Source organism: Rhinopithecus bieti, unplaced genomic scaffold (genome assembly GCF_001698545.2).
Source record: "Rhinopithecus bieti isolate Rb0 unplaced genomic scaffold, ASM169854v2 scaffold_3832, whole genome shotgun sequence".
NCBI lineage: Eukaryota > Metazoa > Chordata > Mammalia > Primates > Cercopithecidae > Rhinopithecus > Rhinopithecus bieti.
In genome coordinates this window covers 252,921-275,245 of record NW_016804242.1, presented here as the reverse complement: position 1 = coordinate 275,245, position 22,325 = coordinate 252,921, and the positions used below count along the sequence as shown (strand labels likewise).

The 22,325-nt window shown below is 32.7% G+C and overlaps 1 protein-coding gene across 1 annotated transcript in view; it reads left to right on the top strand.

Moving 5' to 3' along the window:
• VWDE (von Willebrand factor D and EGF domains) overlaps positions 1–22,325 on the top strand; it is a 78,203-nt gene that overhangs the window by 14,735 nt on the left and 41,143 nt on the right. The window contains exons 3-9 of the mRNA XM_017867396.1: positions 307–538; positions 12,357–12,422; positions 15,245–15,492; positions 16,350–16,439; positions 17,997–18,141; positions 20,681–20,898; positions 21,138–21,211. Coding sequence (XP_017722885.1) covers positions 307–538; positions 12,357–12,422; positions 15,245–15,492; positions 16,350–16,439; positions 17,997–18,141; positions 20,681–20,898; positions 21,138–21,211 — 1,073 coding nt within the window. The remainder of the gene's footprint in view (positions 1–306; positions 539–12,356; positions 12,423–15,244; positions 15,493–16,349; positions 16,440–17,996; positions 18,142–20,680; positions 20,899–21,137; positions 21,212–22,325) is intronic.

Sequence of the window (22,325 nt, the reverse complement as noted above, 5' to 3'; positions counted from 1 at the left end):
ATCAGCTATTTTAGTAAGGTATCTGAGATTTAATTTCCCTTGTTTACAATACAAATGTAATGCATGGAATAAATTTATTAATATTTACAATGAATTTGTGAATGAGTATATTAACTATGAGATTTCTACCCTTAAATTTAGTATTCCTTAAAACTACTTTTTATTGTATAGAACAAGTGCAAGTTACAATTTTTTTAATGATTAATAATATTTTAAGGGTTGTTTAGAAGAAAATGCAAAGTTGATATATCTACAATGGATGAAAATAAATTGAATTTTCAACTTTTGTTTTCTGTGCTGCAAAAGATGAACCACTGTGGAACTCAGGCCCCCATCTGGCTGTCTCTGAGAGATTCAGAAACACTGCCATCTCCTGGGGAGATCAAGCAATTGACAGCTTGTGCAACATGGCAGTTTTTGTTTAGCACTACAAAAGACTGCTGTCTCTTTCAAATCCCAGTGTCTGTAAGAAACTGTGGGAACTTTTTTGTATACTTACTACAGCCAACTCAGGGATGTATGGGCTATTGTGCGGAAGGTAAGAAAACATCAGTAATTCACATGACTGTTACTCATGGAACCCTGCCATTTGTACCATTCTCTGGATAGGTTGCACGGAGTCAGTGCAAATCTCAGTAAGACTTGTTCTACCATTATTGTTAGATTGAAGCTAAATTTCTGTTTACGTTGGTCAGATTTCTTTAGGATTCTTTGCCAAGATTGCAAAGTACCCCCAAACATTTGATGTGAAAGCATCAAAGCAGACATCTCACATTTTTTCCCTGGACATAATGATCGAGTGTGTTAAAAATTCTTTGGTTTCTGCAAGTCCATTCCTCTTTTAATTAAAGGATGAAGAAGGGTGAGTAAAAGTTATCATAAAAATATACATTTTATATTATTTCATCTTTCATTCACCAATATTTATTGAATGTTTATCCTGTGCCAGAAATTATTTAAGGCCTCAAGAGTTACAGTGATGAGCAAGATAAATGAGATCTCTGCCTTTATGAAACTTGCATTCTAGCGGAATGCTTCAGATAATATCTAAAAAGAAACAGAATATTATTTAAAGATTAAAGTAAATATCCCTAAGTCCTTACTATATAAATATATGAGTAGATAATTAAATAGAAGCAAGGAAACAAAGCTTCTTTAAATAATTACAAATATTTGTTGCTACTACTTCACCTAAAAGATTTTGAATAACTTCCCTCATATTCATTGTTGGCTGCATTTGAGTTGTTTCCAAATAATTGGGTATGACAAGGAAAAAAAAAATCTACCAGTTTTACAGTGGAGAAACCTGGCAGACATTACATTAATTAAGTGATTGCAGTTAATTTTACTAGTGATAACACATGTTGACGTCACATGTCTCCTGATAACATGTAATAATAAGAGCACTTCTGTTTTGTAGTACTATTCCCCCAAAAGCATAATCCTAGTCGAATCATGAAAAAGTTTATATAAACCCAAATTAAATAACACACTAAAAAAATACCTGAATAGTACTCTTCAAAAACGTCAAAATTATGAAGAACCAGGAAAGAATAGAAAACAGTCACAGATTAGAAAATGATGAATAACTCAATGGGATATCCTGATTGGGAAAACTGAAAAATTCAGATTAGTAAAATCTGACTACAGTTTTCAGTTTATTTGAGAGTGCAGTCCTAAGGTAAACTTCCTAGTTTTGACAAATATATCATGGCTTTGTAATATGTTAACATTTGTGGAAGATGGATAAGTGCAAATTCTGTATTATTTTTGCAATCTTTATGTGAATCTAAAATCATTCTAAACTAAGAGGCTAATATTTGAGAAATTAATATACCACAAATTAAAGAAAATTGGTCAATACAATAGGAATGAACTGGCACAAGGATGCTGTCTTACAAAGGGTACCTGAGGAGTTCTCTTTGAATAAGTGACAAATTTGAGTTGAGCACTGAATGTGGAGAATGAGGCAGTCATGAAAATATGCGGGGAAAAAGAGCTCCAGCAGAAGAATAGAAAATGCAGATGTCCTTAAATACATATGAAGAAGGCAGTTCAAGGAGCTGAAGGAGAAACAATGTGGTGGGAACAGAGAGAATGAATAAATCTTGGGGGATGAGGTTAGAGAAGTAAGAAAAGGTCAGCATCTGTAGGGTCTGAAGTTCCTGGTAAGAACTTAGCTTCAGTCTTTAAAAATCCTATAAGATTTTTAAAGAGATGAATAATATGATCTAAGGAGTGTATTTGAAAGGTCATTATCCCTGCAGCAAGACTCCAGAAGCCTGTTGCATTCATTCAATAGAGAGATGGTAGTGGCTTAAAGGAGGGAGGAGTGGAAATGACTCGGACTAGTGGCAAAGAAGAGGATATTAAGCTAAGATGTCTTTGGAAACAGAGCTCATGCAATGGATATGAGAAAGGTGGAAAGAGAGAAATCAAGGACAATATCTATGGTTTTTGCTTGAGCAACTAAAGAGGGAGAGACTAGGGTACAAACACATCAGGTTGGGAAGAGAGAGAAATCAAGAATTCTGTTTTGGGCTGTTATCTAAGAAGGGACATGACACAGATATACACTACATCTCAGACTCATAAGCCTGACACTAGTGGTGTTGACTAAGGATGTTGTGACATGAGAGTCCTGGCTGAGAGCTCCCATAACACACCATTCTAGAGCTCACCATAGATAGTTGGACCTAATAAATTTTTTTCTTTTTCTCTGTGCTCCACTATGACTATGAACTCTTTGAAAACAAAGTGCCCTTTACATCAGGGTCTCATGACCTAGTGTCCTGAACAAAACAGGGATTCAACAAATACATATTCACTAGTAATGTTTAATGGAACTAGTGGCCCAATTCCTAAGATACAAAAAGCTCTAAACAGAAAGAAACTACAGAGTGGCGATTTTTACTTAGACTGTTTAGACAATGGTGAAGCTGATAAATGAGGGATTTATTCTATAGATAGGTGAGTGCGTTCATGTATAACCAGTTATAGGAGTAAAACGAACCCCAATTTAGTTACCTAGGTTCAGCCATATATACAGCACTGAAAGTTCTGGGAGACACTCTTGTAGACAGTGTTATCAAAGCAGACGAACACTTGATTCAGCAACAGTGAACATTTTACTACTGAGGTTGTTAGACTCCCCAAGCTAGCCAACCCCAAATAACACAATTATAGCATAACAAGTAAAATCACTTAGTTGGTTATTATAGTAGTTTAAAGGAAACATAGTTTTAGGTTTAAATAACTCAATATATTTATAAATGTGTGTGTGTATATATACACATATATATACATAAATATTTATATAAACACATATATATACATATATATAAAATGTCCAATCTCAAAAATTATTTTGCTCATCATAGTTTTGGAATTGAAACCAGTATTATTAGAAAATTGATTTCTTTAAGTTTCTGGCATTCTTATTCTCAGAAATCTGTCCCTTAATGTCAGCAAAAATAATAATACAATAAGTTTTCTCCTATGGTTATTTCTTTGAGTTGAAAATATTAAAATAAAAAATTTAATATTTTGATGAGTTTGTAATGCAGTCTTTTTTCTTAAAAACAATGACACACACTCCAATTTCACATTCTGTTTTTAACTAATGTTTTATTTCCAAATGACCTCTAAAGTTGATGTAAATATATCGTTATTGGCCATAATCTCTAAGCAAATAATGCATTATTGTCTACTTTACATGATAATAGAAACTAAGAAAGATAATGTTCTCAACATATAATTTTATTTCACTGTTCTGAAATACATACTACATTTATGGAAAATTGAATTGTTTAGATTTACTTTATCATTAATTGCAAGGCAGTAGTTCTATCTTTAAAAAAGAAATAAGGCAAAATTATTGTTTATTATTATAATAAGATCGAAATAATAAACTTATAAAATGTATTAATTCAAATAGGTGTTTTTTGGCAGTATTCCACAAGTATAATAATAACACACTAATTATTTCACACATATATACTGCTGGAGTCATGCTTATTTTCTATCCAACACAGCATCTCCTTAGTATAGAGGGGTGACCAAAACAAATGTGGTCCCTGCCCTCCTGGCACAGAGTATTCATGCAATTATAAATTGCAACTGATGAATGAAAAGATTAAAAATTGCTGTAGAAGAGAATACTGAAGGTGAGAGAGGATAAAATATATAATGAAGCGTCGACCAGCAAAACGTCTAACAAAAGGGCACTGATGCTGAGAGCTGGAGGTTAAACTGTCCTTGGTCAGACAGAAAGCAAGGGGAAGAACAGCTCAAACAGCAGCTGCAGCAAGCGACAGGCCCTGAGGCAATAAGAGTATGTTGTACTCAGAAGAGTGAAAGCTGGACAGAAATATTAGATCTCAATGAGTGAGGGAGAACATAACAAGACGGGCGTTTGAAAGGGCAGCAAGGCCTGATCATTTAGGGAGCTCTGCATTTTGTTCTGTGTGATTGAGAAGCCTATGGAGAATTATCCTGAGGGAGTGAGCTGGTAAACCTTCACATTCCGTACACAGCTGCTGTCCAGCTAAAACTGGCAGTCTGTTTACTAAGAAAGGGCAGCGTCTGCTCAGTTTAGCACAGCTAGTTCCATTCATTAGGAAGGACAAAATCCAGAGAGATGCATCAATCAATCTCATTGGGTGGCCAAGACAAGAGTTTTTGAAAAACCTTAAGAATTTTTTTTGGCACTCTTGTCATAAAAAATATTTAATGTATATAAATCTTCCTATAGTATTACCAAATATTTGTGGAAAATTCTGTGTTTCATGGAAAAACCATTGATTTATCTATATTAGTTTAAGAAACATTGACAACTATTAAAAAAGAAAACAAAACTTTCACACCAAGCAATACCATAAAATACAAATAATCACTTCATCAGAAATATTTTTTACACTGAATTTAATAACGTAATATTAAAAATTTGTATTTTATGATATCCCTTCCAAATTTAAAACATTTTCTGTTTTGTTAACGTCACTACCATCCACTCAATTTCCTAACCCAGAACACTCAGAACACTCAAAAGTACCTTATAATCTCCACATTCAAGTCCTCTAAGTATTTAGGGAGAAGGAATTCTGGGAGACAAATGTTATTTTTTACTCTTAATGTCTGTTAACCAGACATATGCATGAATTATTCTTCCTGATTTGCTGATAGAAGCTTGCCTTGGAATATCATTTAGAACTTAAATTAGACTGCATAGATAGCAAACAAAAATGACAGTCGCTTAATCTACTTAAGAGTTTCTTTTTCTTGCTGAACAAATATCTGGAGCAGGTGTTCTCTGCTGATGGTGATTTGGGCACTTTACAATGTCAGGCTGAGGTCTCTGAAAAGTCACTAATCTTTTCCTTCATGGTGACAGAATGAAACTCCAGTTTTAGCTTCTTTATCTGCATTTAGACAGGATAAAAGAGAAAGTTCAAAAGGTGAAAGAAAGCTTCTGCTAACTGAAATTTACTCCCCTCTAAGGAGCTTATTTGGAAAAAGCCTTCTTATCATAACTACTTTAGAAGAATTCCCAGGATCATCTCTATCTTCGAAGGCAGTCTATTAAACGTCATTTTTTTACTTGGACATATTGCTCTCTACGACCAATAGCCCCTATCTAGCTAGGAGTCAATATATTTAATTTTAAAATCAGCAAAACAGCAAATAGTAGAGAGTAAAATTTCACTTTAATATCATAGTCTCATGAAGACGTTTGGATCCTCACAGAATTCATATGTATGTGTATACACACAATATATCTATCCCTACAGCCTTCTAGAGGTCAAATAAGAAAAAATATTAATTACAGTTAATTGTAATCAAAGCCATTCTAAAAAGGTTATATATTTGAAATATTATTTATTTAGAAGACTCTATGAAAATATACATCTTTGTTATATTTTTTGTATTTCCACTTAGCAAGGTAGTTAGGTCCTTATACTACATGTGAAGTGGCATCATATCAATTAAAGTTAGCCTATGTAGACTATGAGAAGTTAAAGATGTTTACAATATCCCCTAAAGCTTCCACTAAAATAAAACAAAACATTATAACTAATTAGCCAACAAGGAGTATAAAATGGAATCATAAAATATATTCCATATTTTCAATGGAGATAAAATAAAAGTGGAACAAAGCACTAATAGAATAAATAGAACACGGATAGCAGCATGGTGGATTTAAACCTCACAATGTTGTTAAATAATTGTGGATATTGTAAGGTTTAAGTCCACCATGTTGCTATATATATTTATATATGATTTATATATATATTAGGTTGGTACAAAAGTAATATATATAAATATATATAGTATATATGATATAAACACCCCAACTGAAAAGCAGAAATTGCCAAATTGGGCAAAAAAGCAAGACCCAACTATAGGCTGCCTAGAAAACTCATTTAAAAAGTAAGGAAAATGAGTTCAAAAGTATAAGGATAGAAGAAGATATACGTAGGTAACATTAATCACAAGAAATGTAGAGTGGGTATATTAATATTAAGCATAGTAGACTCAAAAGCAAAACATATTCCTAGGAAAAACAAGGGTCATTTCCTAATAATAAAATGTTCAGTTCAGTAAAAGAATATGACAGTTCCAAATGATGAAACACCTAATAACAAATTCAAAATACATAAACAAAACTGAGAGACCTGCAAGGAGAAATAGACAAATTTACGACTGTTACTGGAGATCAACACGTCATCTGTCAATAATTGATCAAGCATGTAGACACTAAAACAGCAAAAATGGAGGAGACTATAATACTCTTTCAACCAGTTTGATGTAAATGACATGCAGAAAAGACTTCACAAAATAGCAGCATAGATGTTCAAGTACATAGGAAAATATTACCATGTAAAACCATATTTTGGGCCCTAAATTAAGAAAATTAGAATATCACAAAAAATCGAAGTTCATTAAAATTAAAACCCACTAAGTGTCTATATTGAACAACAAGAAAAGTCACAAATTGAAGACCCTAGTTCGTACATTAACTGATTAGAAAAAGAAGCACAAATGAGACTCAGAGTAAGCAGATGAAAGGAAACAGAGTAAAAATAAATGCAATAGAATATACAAAAACAACAGAGAAAATTCAGTAGAATAAAAAACTGGTTATTTCAGAGATTCAATAAAATGAATAATTCTCTAGCCAGTCCGATCAGTAAAAAAGAAAAAAAAAAGACAGACATTACCAATATCAGGAATAAGAGCAGTGATACAACCACAGATTCTGTATGTAATAAAAAATAGTTATTATAAACAACTCTATGCCAATACAGTTGAAAACCGATGACATAGACAAATTTCTTAAAATATACAGACTACACATATTCGTATAACAAAACTTGCACTTATAACTTCTAATTATATAAAAATAAAATAAAATACACAGTCAACCAATGTTCACTCAAAAGTAAACAGATAACTTCAGTGGCCCTATATCTATTAAAGGAATTATATTTCTAGTTGAAAATCTATCTCACAATGAAAACTGCATGCCCAGATGGCTTCAGTTGGGAATTTTTCCAAACATTTAATGTAGAAATAATACCAATTTTACACAAACTCTTTTCTAAACTTCTGTCGGGCCGGCATTACTCTTAACACTATAACTAGACATAGACATTAAAAGAAAACTATATAACAATATCCCTCATGAATAATAAATGCAGATGACATGATCACCTATTTTACAAACCTAATGGAATCTATAAAATAGCTACTGGAGCTATTAAGTGGGCTTAGCAATGTTGAATGAGAAAAAGATCAACGTTTAAAAATCATTTGTATTTTTTCATACTAGCAATTAACAATCAGAAATTTTATCTAAAAATACCAATTATAGCACCAAAAATATAAGACACTCAGTAATAAGTATGGCAAAGGATGTGTAAGACCTTTACAGTGAAAACTACAAAACTTTGTTAAGAAAAATTATATAAACCTGAGAAAATGGACAGATAAACCTTGTTCGTGGTCAAAAGACATGATATTAAGATATCACTTCTCCTCCAATTGACTATGGTTCCAAAATTGTCCTAAAGAATATCACAACAAGCTTTCATGTAGAAATTTACAAACTCATTCTAAAATTCATATAGAAATACGAAGAACCTATAATACCTAAAACTATTTTGATAAAGAAAACAGTTAGAGATTTATATTATCTGACTTCAAACTTACCCTAAAGTTACAATAATGTAGATAATGTGGTAATTGCATGAAGATAGATAAATAAGTCAATGGAAAAGAATAGAGAGCCCAGGAAAACACCGACACACACAGTAAACTGATCTTAAACACAAGAATAGATCCAATTTTATAGAAAAAAGAGTTGTGTTTTTAGTAAATTGAATATTCATATGCAAAAATAACTTTGATTCATATCATCAAAATACAGTAAAAGAAAACCGACCTCACAATCATCAAAGACTCAAATCTCAATTACAAAAGCTAAAAATACAAAGCTTGAGAGAATACTTTCACTTTCAGGTGAAAATATTTGTGATCTTAGATTAGACAAATATTTTAAAAATATAATACTAAAATTGTGATCCATTAGAAAATATAAATTGGACTCGATCAAAATTGTAAATTTCTACTCTTCTGCTCATTGAAAGACACTGAAGGAAAATGAAGAGAGAAGCCATAGCTTGGGAAAAAATATTTGCAATTCATATATCTGATGAAGAATTGGATCCAAAATATATGAGTAACTCTCAAAACCCAATAATAAGAAAACAATTTTGTAATAAGATTTGAGCAGACACTTCTCCAAAGAAGACATAATAATGGAAAATGGGCACATAAAAATATGCTTAACATCATTGGTCATTAGTTAAATGGATTTATATCCACAATGAGATACCATTATATTACATATACAATTTAAAAAGATTGACCATACTACAGATGGCAAGGCCACGGAGCAACCAGAATTGCTGTATTCTGCTACTGGGAGTGTAAAATGGTACATTCAAACATTAGGAAATAATTTGGCAGTTTCTTAAAGAGTAAACATATACTTCCATATGACACAGCCATTCCATTCTTATATATTTGCCAAGAGTAATGAATGCAAATGTTTTTAAATAGTTTTCTATATGAAAGTTCAAAGCAGCTATATTCAAAATAGCAAAAAAATCTGGAAAAAACCCACAAATATCCATCAACGGGTTAATAGATAATCAAATTATGATAAGCCTGTACAATGAAATACTACTTTTTCAATAAAAGGGAAAGAACTATATTTGTAGGATGGCTTCACTGTAAGAAAAAAAGAAGAAACTATTGAACAGTCAAAAACATAGATGAATCTCAAACATATATGAGGAATGCAATTTTCTAGACATAAAGTCCATAGTGTACAATTGTATTTATATAAAGTTCCAGAAAATATAATCTAAACTGTATAATAGAGCAGATAAGTTGCTGTCTATGAATGTGGAGGAGTGGCAGGCAGAAGGATTACAAAAGGACAGAGAAACTTTTGGAGGTGATGGAAATACTGTGTTATCTTGATTATTGTTAGATTTTAGTGGGTATATTCATATGTCAAAACGTCATTAATTACACTTTAAATACATTCAATCAATTATACCTCAATAACGCTATTAAAAAAGAGAGAAGGAAAGTCCCAAAGTTAAGCAAGCCACGTAGCTATCATGTCAGAGTAGAGCAAGAGCAAAGACCCCTAGGAAAGAGTTTTTCTAGCATATTGGAAGGATGTAGATGAGACCATTGTGTCAGAATAGGATGCATGCAATAAATATCCCTATTCTATGGACAAAAAGAATTGCTCAGAGAAAACAGGCACTTGTCCAACATCACAGGTAGTGACTAGTAAAGCTAGGTTGATCTCAGGACGCTTGCATGCTCAACGAGGATATTTTACAACCTGTTATTAATGTCTCATCATTGCAGTTTTCTGCTCCGTCCTCTTCTCCATATCTGATACTTGTTTCTCCCTCTGCTTGGACCTCTTACAAATCTTTACTGCTTCATGATGCAGGTCAGGCATCTCTTTTCTTTACAATGTTCGTTGTGCTAACCCAAGTTAGTTGTGCAGCCCAACAGTGTTCCACTACTGTGCATAGGGTATCAAATGTTGCACATTTTACATGCTTTGAAACTAGATTTCCACTTGTTTGCTTCCTTTCTTGACAACTATTACTTTATTATAGTTTAATTATTGGCATATGGTTGAATCAGGAAGAAACAGAAGGTTTTAAGCAGAATGGTTTATTTTCTTCCTTGCTAATGTTTCTAGAGATTCTCAATTGTCTAATCCTAATACTAAATATTTCAGCCAGGGTGCTGGCTGTATTCTATGAAAGCAATCTGGGAAAAGCAAATAGAAGAAAGAAGAAAAGAAAACCCCCCAAACACAGATGGGGCACAGTTCTTGGGAGTCCTTGGGCAAGAAAATAGTGTATTTTGGCCCCATGTTTCATAGGAATACTGCATTCTTTTATATATACATGTACATGTCTAGTAGTCAAGGTTATTTCAAATCTGTTTGGCTTGCACATAACAAAAAACAACTGAAAATAATGTAAAAGATAATCACATCTAAGGGTTTTAGGATATGTCATTGGATCTGAAGAAGAGTTACGTAGGAAAGTCTCAGAAAGTGTGAGAAATAGATCAGCTTCCAGATATTAGCAACAGTAGTAGTCTAGACATTCATATAGAGCTCCATCATTAACTTGACTCTGCTTCCAGCTCCTTGTCTTTTAGTTTAAATACTAAATTCTTTCAAGAAGCAATCTGATGAACCTACCTTTGTTTAGATAGTTGCTCTTGTATCAATTAACTGTATTCAGTACATTGGGTTGTAAGTATTACCACCTCTGTCCTTGGCTCATTGGTGGTGTAATCCTGTAAATGAGTATAGGGGAATCAATTACCAAGGAACTGGCATAAAACCAACTGTTGTATACGTTTCTGGAGATTGTAGTGTGTTTCACTATTATTTTAGATTTCACATATACCCTATAAATCCCCCACATGCATAGTTCTCCATCCCCATTGTCGACGTCCCCCACCAGAGTGCTACATTTGTTATAATTGATGACCTACATTGACATACATTATCACCTAGTCCATAGTTTACATTAAGGTTCACTCTTGGTGTTGTAAATTCTACAGGTTTGGGCTGGGTGCAGTGGCTCACACCTGTAATCCCAGCACTTTGGGAGGTCGAGGCGGGTGGATCATGAGGTCAGGAGAGTGAGACTATCCTAGCTAACAAGGTGAAACCTCGTCTCTACTAAAAATACAAAAAAAAAAATTAGCCGGGTGTGGTGGTGGGCGCCTGTAGTCCCAGCTACTCGGGAGGCTGAGGCAGGAGAATGGCGTGAACCCGGGAGGCAGAGCTTGCAGTGAGCTGAGATGGCGCCACTGCACTCCAGCCTGGGTGATAGAGCGAGACTCCATCTCAAAAACAAAAAACAAACAAACAAACAAAAATTCTATGGGTTTGGACAAATTTCTCACAACATGTATCCACTATTATAGTGACATACAGACTAGTTTCACTACTCTAAAAATTCCCTATGCTCTGCCTGTTCATCCCTCCCTCTGCTCAACCCCAGACAACCACGTCTCTTTTTACTGTCTCCATAGTGTGGTCTTTTCCTGGATTTCAAATAGTTGGAATCACTTAGTAGGTAGCCTTTTCAGATTGGCTTCTTTCACTTAATATTCATTTAAGTTTCCTACATGTCTTTTTGTGGCTTGATAGCTCAATTCTTTGTAAGGCTGACTAATAGTCCATGCTGTCTATATGTACAACAGCATATCCATCTACCTACTGAAGAACATCATGGTTGCTTCCAAGTTTGGGCAATTATGAATAAAGTTGCTATAAACTTCCATATGCAGGTTTTTGTATAGAAATAAGTTTTCAGCTCCTTTGGGTAAACATAGAGGAGCATGATTTCTGTGTCGTATGCTAAAAATATGTTTAGTTTTGTAAGAAACCACTAAACTGTTCTCCAAAATAGCTGTACCATTTTGCATTCTCACCAGCACATGCTGCTCCACATCTTCGCCAGCATTTGATATGGTCAGTGTTTCATTGTTTAAAAATGCAGGTTCATACTTAGAAAATAAGATATTAAAGCTTTGATTGTTTTGAAATATGATTCCTTATCTTTCATTTGATCTCACCCTTAAAAGGAAAACATATGTTATGAAATAAGAGAAGAATTAAGAAAATCTTAGTCTGTATTAAAACACCCTCCAATAAATTGTCATCTTGGATATATGTAGATTTATATATTCATGCCCAGCTGAATAATTATACAAACCTTAACCTTTGGCAGCTATTTCTGATGCACAATTACACCCATGTGGCTCTGATGAAACTGAAATAGGAGGTGATTGTATTCGTAAGTATCATATTTTGCTTTTAATAATGTTTTAGAAACTAGACTATTTCAACATATAATTATATTCTGCAGCTTTGGATGTTGAATTATACTGATATTTGACATAACCAAAGTCTGGTAGCTATCAAAAATAAAAATAACTTTATTGTGCCTTTAAGAAATAGTCCTCGAGTTGGCAGAGGTACCGAGAGTTAGGCAAATGTGTGTGTATTAGTAGAATCTTTCATAAGAAAATTTGGCAGTTCATACCAACATTCTTAAAACTCCCTATGTGTTTGTACCTAATAATTCTACTTTCAAAAATATGTCTTAGAGAACTATTTAGGGAAGTGTGCGAGCACAATATTTGTAACAGAATTTGTCTAATAATGTTTTTAAAAACCTGCAAACATCCAGTAACTGCTGATTGGCTGATTGATTCAATATTTCTGATGCATAAACACTGACAAAATATTTTGCAAACATCATTAAAATATAGAAGTACATTATACAACAGCACCCTTTTTTTTTTTAAGGGAACGATTGTATTTGTGTCAAATCTTGAAAGATAAACATCAATGATGTTAATAGTGATCAAAATTTTCTCTTCCTTTCAATGTATATCTTTTATTTTCTACTTTTAAATGTTTTAAAGGTTTTCAGGTATTAAGAAATCCTCTTACTATAATATGCCTTAAGATAAATTAAGTAGATTATCTAAGTGATAAAATGTATGTCATCTACCTACATTATGGGCAGAAATTGAAATTATTTATTGAAATATTAACCTTTTATGGGATTATTAGCCTTATCATATTTTCTGTTAGCCAAATATGATACCTGAAATTCATGAGAGACTGCTGATATATAATTAATTTAATTAACAGAGGTGTTTTATATGGTGGAACAAGCCATAAATACATAAAATAAATCAGGATAGATCATATGATGTTCAAATATCAGGCCTAGAAATTATTATACTTGGTATTTTAAAAAGAGTTTTATAATAATCCTCAAAATTTATCACTCTGAATTGATTTTTTATGCTCTATTTCACACCCTATTCCAAATGGTTTTTCTAGCCCCTTTTTTCTGTATATTTTGACAACCTATTATTGTATGTGAAGGTCAGTTTAATTAAGCCCTGTGATTTGAGTTCATAAAGTAATAAAACAATATTCATAATAGCAGCATTAAATATAAAATGTAATTATTTGACTACTCTGCATAATAGATGTAAATTCTCTTTACAATATATATGTATTATAGCAAAATCACATTTTTCTCTTGAATAAATAATAAATTTCACCTACTTATTATGCTCTTTAGAACATTTATGCAATTAATTAAAAAAACTCTGCTATATAAATTGTACACAGTTTGAGGAAGTAATACTAAATAAAAGTATTGAGTGGAAAGTCAATATATGATATATGTCAATATATGTCAATATATGATAAAGTCAATATATGATAAAATGGAAAATGTATTAATATATTTAATACATACTAATATTAGAATTGACAAAGGAATACTAATTTTTATTTTCTAAGCAGAAATAATTTATCTGTTGTTTCTAAACCTTTTTCTTTAAATATAACAAATTTTCTTTGATCTATACTGTTGAAAGCAATGATCAATCTGCCCAGATAGTTCTCTATTTAAAGTGTTGATTCAAACATTTTAATTGTCATAAATTATTTTTTTCAGTCATTTGTCTTCTCTTATTCTTAATAATCATTTCCATAGATAGCTTTTCCCTGTTTTAAAATAAATGTCCTTTTCCTACTATATTTAAGGATAACTTTTTACTCAGCTTTATGATATTTAAAGATCAAATATATATTCAAAAGTAATTTGTTATTTCCTTCAAGTTTGAATATACTGCTTTGGTCTAATGTTTAAAATGTTTAGTAAAATATTCATTTACTAGATAAATTTGAAAATAATTCGTCATTGGGACTATAACAAAATAACACTGTAAAATATCTAAAAGTACATTTTCTCCACAGAAAAGATTTTAAGGTCTTTCCAGAATTTTCCAAAATCTACATGGCAAGGCTGAAAGATTGTTTTGTGATTGTCCTAAAATTAGCATATTTATAAAATAGAAAAATTATACATTTTAGAACATTTTAAAATCTTCTTTTACAAATTTACCACTCAGATATTTTCTCCTTTCTAAAACAGAGCAAAACTAAACTAAAAACGTATCCAGAAAACTTTCAGATCTGCAGATTTGATTTTGCAAATGCCCAGAGTTCAAAACTATATAAAATCTTTCTGTGAGTTCCTAGAGGAAACTTCAAATTTCTTTAACCTCAGAAAAATGAAAGCATTAAGATATTTCACTGAGATAGTATAATCACCTCTGCAATGAACAACTCTTTCAGCCCAGAGTAATGATGAGTTGAGTTATAAGAGAAAACTATAAGAGTAAAAGAGAAAGTCATTTTATTTTACATTCTTGTGACTATTTCTCATTATAACAAGGAATTATAATGTACTGAACCTTAATTTTGTTTGTTCCATCTGTTAGAAAAGATAATTGCTTCAAATCACACAAATTTCTTTTCAAGAGCTAGACTTTTCAAAGGCAGGTATTCAACCTGCATTAATATAAGCTTGAGCTCCTAAGTTGCTTGGCTATCAATATTTGTGTGATTATGGGTCAGAATATGAATGTGTATTACTTTGTGGATTGTTAGAAATAATCATTTTTCTAAATTTAGTTTGCTTTTTCTTAAGATAAATCCCAGAGTTACAGTCTTTGAGTGCTTTTTCCATAAGCCAGTCTCCATTGTCTAAGATTCCCAGTTACAAGTTACGCATTTTCTCTCCAGGTCAGCTGACTGTCTCATTGCCACCTCCACCTGCAGGAAGGCCAGAGGTTCTGGTGGAGTTGATTGAGTCCAGGCTTTTCTGTAGGTGTTCTTTTGATGTTCCCCCTACAAACAACTCAGTGGGATTTCGCATAGCTTGGTCTAGGATTTCTTCTCAAGAAGTCAAAGAGGAGCTGAAACAAGAGACCACAGTTCAGGCACGCTCTCTTTTAGAACTTGATGGCATAAATCTCAGACTTGGAGACAGGGTATGTTAAAAAACAGTTGGATTTTATTTTCATGAATATACTGATTTTCAAACACAATTTTTAAACATCATATCTTAAAAGTAGATTTTATCCCCAGAGTATAAAGCACTAACTTTTTTTTTGTTTTTTTCCTTGCAATTCTGCTAATTCTAGTGTCAACTGGATGAATCAGTGATCTTAGTGACTATATATGAATATATCATTTTAGTAATTTGCTGATTATTATTGATTAATCCTTATACATATATGTCTCTCTCAGGTTTTAAAATTATATACATTTATTCTAGAAAAAATGTTTTAATTTTTTAAATGATGATATCACTTTTTAAGTACTTTTCTTTTTTTTTGAGACAGAGTCTTGCTCTGTCACCAGACTGGAGTGCAGTGGCGTGATCTCGATTCACTGCAACCTCTGCCTCCCGGGTTTAAGCCTCAGCCTCCCGAGTAGCTGGGACTACAGGCGTGTGCCACAATGCCTGGCTAATTTTTGTATTTTTAGTAGAAACGAGGTTTCATTATGTTGGTCAGATGGTCTTGATCTCTTGACCTCGCGATCTGCATGCCTCGGTCTCCCAAAGTGCTGGGATTACAGGCATGAGCCACTGCGCCCGCCCTTAAGTACTTTTTAAAACATCCTAAATAAAAGCCTACTATACTTTTGTTGAGGTTTGAATAAGTAATATTTTGTAATGATGAGATTTTTCTCAAACATCAAGTAAGCTTTTAAATTATTTAATTCTTTTATTATCTCTATATACTATCTATGAAGAATTAAAATTAGGATTTAAAAAATGATAATTTACACGTTTTCTCCAAAATTGAATTGCTAAGTGATTATTTCTTAATTATATCCCTAGATATTCTGTAGCGCTTCTGTCTTTTTCTTGGAGAATCCGCATGTACAAAGTATAGCCATAGAAAGCCAAGAATTTTTTGCAGGCATTAAGGTACGTATCAGTGGGGATGCATCAGAAAGATTATTCCTCTGGAACTCTGTTTCCCAAACTGTAATCTGTCCATGCTGGTTTCTGTACCTCATCACAGACTGAATCAGAATGTTGAGACCCATGAGTCCCTGTATTTGAAGAAAAGCCCCAATAATTCTAATGCACAACAAAGTTTGAGGGGTCCTGTTAACTAAAGTTGAGATGTACTTTCAATTTTTAAAGAAATATCTCAAATTAGAGTAAAGCAAAAGGTCTAGTCTTCTAATTCATTCCATCACGTAACTAAAGTTAGCCTAGTGATATTTAGTTATCATGCATTTTGAAAGACAGATCCCAGGCCAAGTAGCAGAGTCTCTGACTGGAGTAGAATTGACCCAGAGCTATGAGTTTTATGGACTGCAAAGATTGAGCTAACTAAACAGAGAAGGAGATTTGGTTGCTGCTGGTAGCACCAGACCCAAGAACTGAAGAGCTATTCTAACAGATGAGCAGAGGTGACAGGGAATTAATAAGCAGTGGAAGATGTGTGGGCAATATCAAAAGGCAGGCAAGCACTGTGAACCTGGAAGGTCTCACACACAGGACTCCAGTTTGACCTAGATTCATTTCTAGTTCAACGACAAGATGAGATGAATGATAAGATTGTGACAATAGGACTCAGGACAAGAATAAACCCTGTTTATGAATAAAGTCCATGTACACACAGTAGGAACCAGGAAAAGAAGTGAGAAGAGTGGACCACATTGTCAGAATTGCATAACTACAGTGTGAGGGGAAACAGAGGTCAAGCCTTGGGAATACAGGAACATTTTAGTTTACATTGGTTAGCATTCAGCACAGTGTCAGGGGTCAAAGGTCAGCACCCCCACCCTTGTACCGTTTCTGATTAGGCTAACAGGGAGAATATTCAGTACTAAGAAACATCTGTTTTGAGAGCTAGCAAAGACTCCAGACTGCACGAAAATATTCCTGCCTCAAAAAAGGATTGGCCTGTGAATGAGAATAGGGCCAATCCTGGATTGCAGCAGTTCTCAGGAAGTCCAACTCTGGAAATCAGATGCTGAGAAATAGGCTAAGTGTTGAGATATTTCTAGTGACAACAATAATTTGATTTATGTATTAAAAGTACTTAAGTTTCTAATTGAGATAGTGAGTATTAATCCTTAAGGAAAAACGGAGTCTTCTGTTGGTGTGTCAGTAAACATTAGCAATAAAATGGAAGAAAACAGAAATATTTCTTTCCTCTTCACTTTCCAGTGCTCACCACAGAACCAGAATCATTGAAACAGGCTTGGATATGATTTGCCAAATGTGTTGGGGAACCAAAGTGAGTCAAACTCAGAGTAGTGCAGCAGCTCCATGTACTCCTGTGTGTGCTGCTTGTATTTTCGTAGGTTTGATTTTAATGGTCTTGCTTAGTTAAAATATTCTAGGGCTTAAGTTATTACCAGCTCATTTAGCAAAATATGTGCTGTTGAGAAAAATGCCCTTTCAAAATTGTGCCTTAGAAATAAATTATATTTTAACATAATTTTTCTACATATTTTCTCATACCAGCTACAGCCTGAATTGAGCACTATATCAGAGGATGGGAAAGAATACTACCTGAAGATAGAAAGCACAATTCCTATTATTTGTTCTGAATTTAGTGAGCTTGATCAAGAATGCAAAATCTCATTAAAATTGCAAACTATTGATCAAGGTAATATACTAACTTTATTTAATCTTATTATTAGATTGCAAACAATAATGCTTTTTTTCCTGTAGGAAAAGTCACTGGAGTGTACCCATATAATAAATCATGTTGCATGTTGACCTCAAATTTTAGCCCAATCATATTACTAATACTGGGCCAAATTGATGATTGCCAAAGCAATTTGCATTTCTTCTTCTTGGCTGAAAGCATACATTTAAAAAAAAAAGAAAAAGAATCGCTAATAATCTCCTCTTCATTATCATCTTTCTCCTCTCGCTCCTCTGTTTTTCTCCTATTTTTTTCTCAGTCTCCTGTTTATTCTTCTCTTTGCTTAGTTTACAGAAATGGAGGGAAAACTGCTCTTTAAGATTTTTCAAATAATCCCCAATGAGGGACATTTGATAAGTTATGTTAAAAGTTCAAGCTTATGAAATATAGATCTCATAATGCATCCTTCAAGCTTCTTTCCCTAATGTACATTTATGTTTGGGATCTCGTGTCTTAAAATTCTTGTATTTCAATTACTAATTACATGGATGTTGTGATACATGGCCACGTATGTGTCGATGGGTAGAGTGAGGAAATCCTCCCACATAACAAGATAGAATATGCGAGGACAAACCATGCATAGCCGTGATTGGCTTGATTATGTTCTTTTTTCCACTGAGCCTCTGATGTAGAGATCAAAGCAAGTTGCAGATACATAAATTAAAATGTAACCTTTAAGAGACATTACGATTTCATCAGCATACCACATACATTTTCACCATAGAACATACATTGTCTTTAGTAAATATACCAAACACAAGGTATCTATAGACCTTCATGTCTATATTATAAATAATTAAATCAGAGAAACAAGAGGATTAAAAAATGCCAGGAGAGAGAGAGAGAATCATTTGGAATGATGCACTCAAGAAAAGAGATGGCTAAAGAGATAGAGGAATTAAGAGCGGTCATCTTAGGATTGTTGGCAGTAAACAGGCTCAGATAATACCCACTGACTCACTCAGGTTTCAGAAGCACCACGAGCAACACTATATTTTTAATTACAGCCCAGACATATTAAATTATACCCTCTCTCTTGGACTATTTGACACAATTCTACTTCAAGTTAGCTCTGAAAAGCGTATTATGCAAATATTACTACAGTTTATGGAGAGAACAGAAAGAGGATGATGTTAATTGATGTTTTCCAAAATCATGTCAGTCAAAGATTTCCTTCAGTTACAGGTATACTTTAAAATATATTTTCATGCTTTCAATTCTTTCAACAAGGCATGCATTGCTAAAATAATATAATAATAGCCTAAATATATTTCTACATTTTAGAAGTTTGCGTGCATGTTCTTTTCTCTGAGAATTAAAATGGCTTTTGTTTTCTGGAGAAAAAATTCTGGATTTCATTCTGGATACTCCTCATTTTGACCTCTTTAAGTACAGTAGCATTAAATCTTTACTTTCACAGGGAACCAGTTGGTGTCTGAGTGTATTTCTAAACAGACTATGCTGCTATTCACAGGCTTAAAGAGAACAACCCCTCATGTATTGACTTGGGGAATTGATGTTATGGGCTATATCTAAGCTAGAAATATTCTGTATTCACCTTAGAGAGTTGGTTAAGAGTTTGAATGTTTCTGTTATTTTTTATGTGCATGGGGAAAGTATATATTTCTAAAAAATAGTTCAGTGTGCTTATATCTGATTAACATAATTTCATACCTTAAAAGTCTGTATGGAAGAAAAGAAGATAGAACATTTTTTAACAACTTTTTTCTTTTTTGATTCTTAGGAGGACTTTGGAATCATTAATTGGATATGATAGTATAATTCCTCTATGGCCAATTTTGGAGGCAAATCTGTTCTTTTTGTTTAGTTACACAAATTCCTGCAGTTCTTTTCTCTTTTTTTTTTGCTACAATTTCCTTTCCAAATTATCTTTTATTCTTTATTATCGAAGTGAGGGAGCATCTCAAGCTTGCGAATATATTGGGACATTTGGGAGGTGAAAGAAGACAGCTTGTTATCATTACGAGCTCATCTTCATTTGTTTTGATTTTTCTATTTTTTGAGATGATAAGCCCTTTATCAACAATTAAAAGCCATTGCTACTATTCAACAATGGATGGAACATGAACACATATGCTAAGAAATATTGCAGAAGTATCTGGGCCCAAGGTGCAAATCTTAGACAGAAAAAATCATATTAGTATATATAATATTGTAATATATGTAATATGTAGAAGAATAAATGTTATTTATTCTTTTTGAATTTCCTTCAGTTGCATACAGGTTTATAACCTAATTGAAAATCGTAATATGTATTTATGTGTACATATGTATACATTATAGTTGATTAATTCTTTGTAAAAATCAGGTAGGTTCAATAGCTTTGGCTTAATTTAGACAAAATTTGGAATATGCTTTAAGAAAGAGAAAATAATTTGAGAATAATCTTTCAATTCAATGTTTCATGTTAATTTATTACATGCTTTGGTTAGTATATTCTCTTGGAAATTTTTAAACCTATTTTTTCATTATATAGGTAGAGAGCACCTAGGCTTAAATTTGGCACTGTCCTCCTGTCATGTGGACCTTCACCAGACATCTTCCTGTGCTAATGGAACCTGTAGCCACACTTTTGTGTACTACACTGCTGTCACAGATTTTTCTCGAGATGGAGATAGAGTTACAAACATTGTAGTGCAACCAATAGTTAATGAGGATTTCCTGTGGAACAACTACATTCCAGACAGCATCCAGGTTTACAAATTACAAAACTATTATTGCAATTGAAACTTTAAGAAGAAATGTGCATTTTATCATTATGTCTTATAAACTTTTTATGTAAAACATTTTTTGGTAAATTAGTTTTAAATGATTCAATTTTAATAATTTTGATAAAACAATACTTAAAATGTGTTGAGATTGCTAAGCAATTTTTTATGTATCATTAAATATAATTAATGATAATATTTACCAAAAATATCTTTGCTTTTAAGATCAAAGTAAAGGATGTCCCAACTGCTTACTGCTATTCATTTACTGACCCACATATAATTACATTTGATGGCAGGTAATTTCCTGAAAGTTTCTTCTTTTAGTAGTTTTGTTTGCTTTGATTTTGTTGTTTTATTTTAAACAGCATATTGTTTTATAATTTTTTGGTTCTAGTCATGGAAATTAGACAGAAAGGCATTACTGACTTGTTTCAAGATACTAGTTTATGTAGATTTTTTTGCCTTAAAATCTAATTCTTAGTAAAAGACATCCATTACTTGCAAGGCTGAACTTGTAAAAGTAAATATTATTACAAATGCAGAGAATCTTTTTTGCTAGACGCTTTTTAAATTTTTAATAATGATTAAATTATTTGCTCTAAAGATGTTCAGAACATTTCCATATGATATTAAAACAATGTTTTCTAAGTTTAGGCAAAATGATTAAACATATTAAAATTGTTTTTAAAACTAATTACTCCTAAGCCTTGACAAGAATATTCAGGAAAAAAACTATTATAAATATTATAGATACCTGGATATTTGCCTCTGGAATTTAAAGTAAAATGGGCAAAAGACCAAAAAGTAATCTAAACTATTTTGTTATTAATATCTGCATAGAAAGATTTAAACTCAGTTATATTCTTCTGGGAGATTCATGATTCTGAGATGTCTGTAAGGAAAATGATAAGAATGTCTTAGTGTTGCATCAATATTTTTTTCATGATGCAAGATGGCTTGTGGTTTGTCTAAAAAAGTGTAATATGATCATTGTCAGTAAAATTATTCAATATGTAGAAACTATTCTATAAAAAAATTGTTCTCCAATGGTGTCAACAGGTGTTAAGAACCTGAAGGAACTGATCTCACAGGCAAGAATCCTTTATGGCTATAAGTAAAGGCTTAGACATTTTAGTGGAAAAACCTCAAGAAAGCGTAGTAGTGATGAATTTATTCTGACAATTCAACAAGATTAATTATGCACCAAGTAGGTGAAAAGCCAAGTTCTAAGGACTGGGATTATTGAACAAAACGAACATTCTCTATCCTCATGGAGCTGGCCTTTGCAAAGGTGAAGAGAGATAGAAACACATTTAATAAGTAAAATACAAAGTGTGTCTGAGGAAGATACTTGCTATGAAGAAAACGAAATTGGGTGGAAAGGGAAGGCTGAAAAGAGGGGTTGCAATT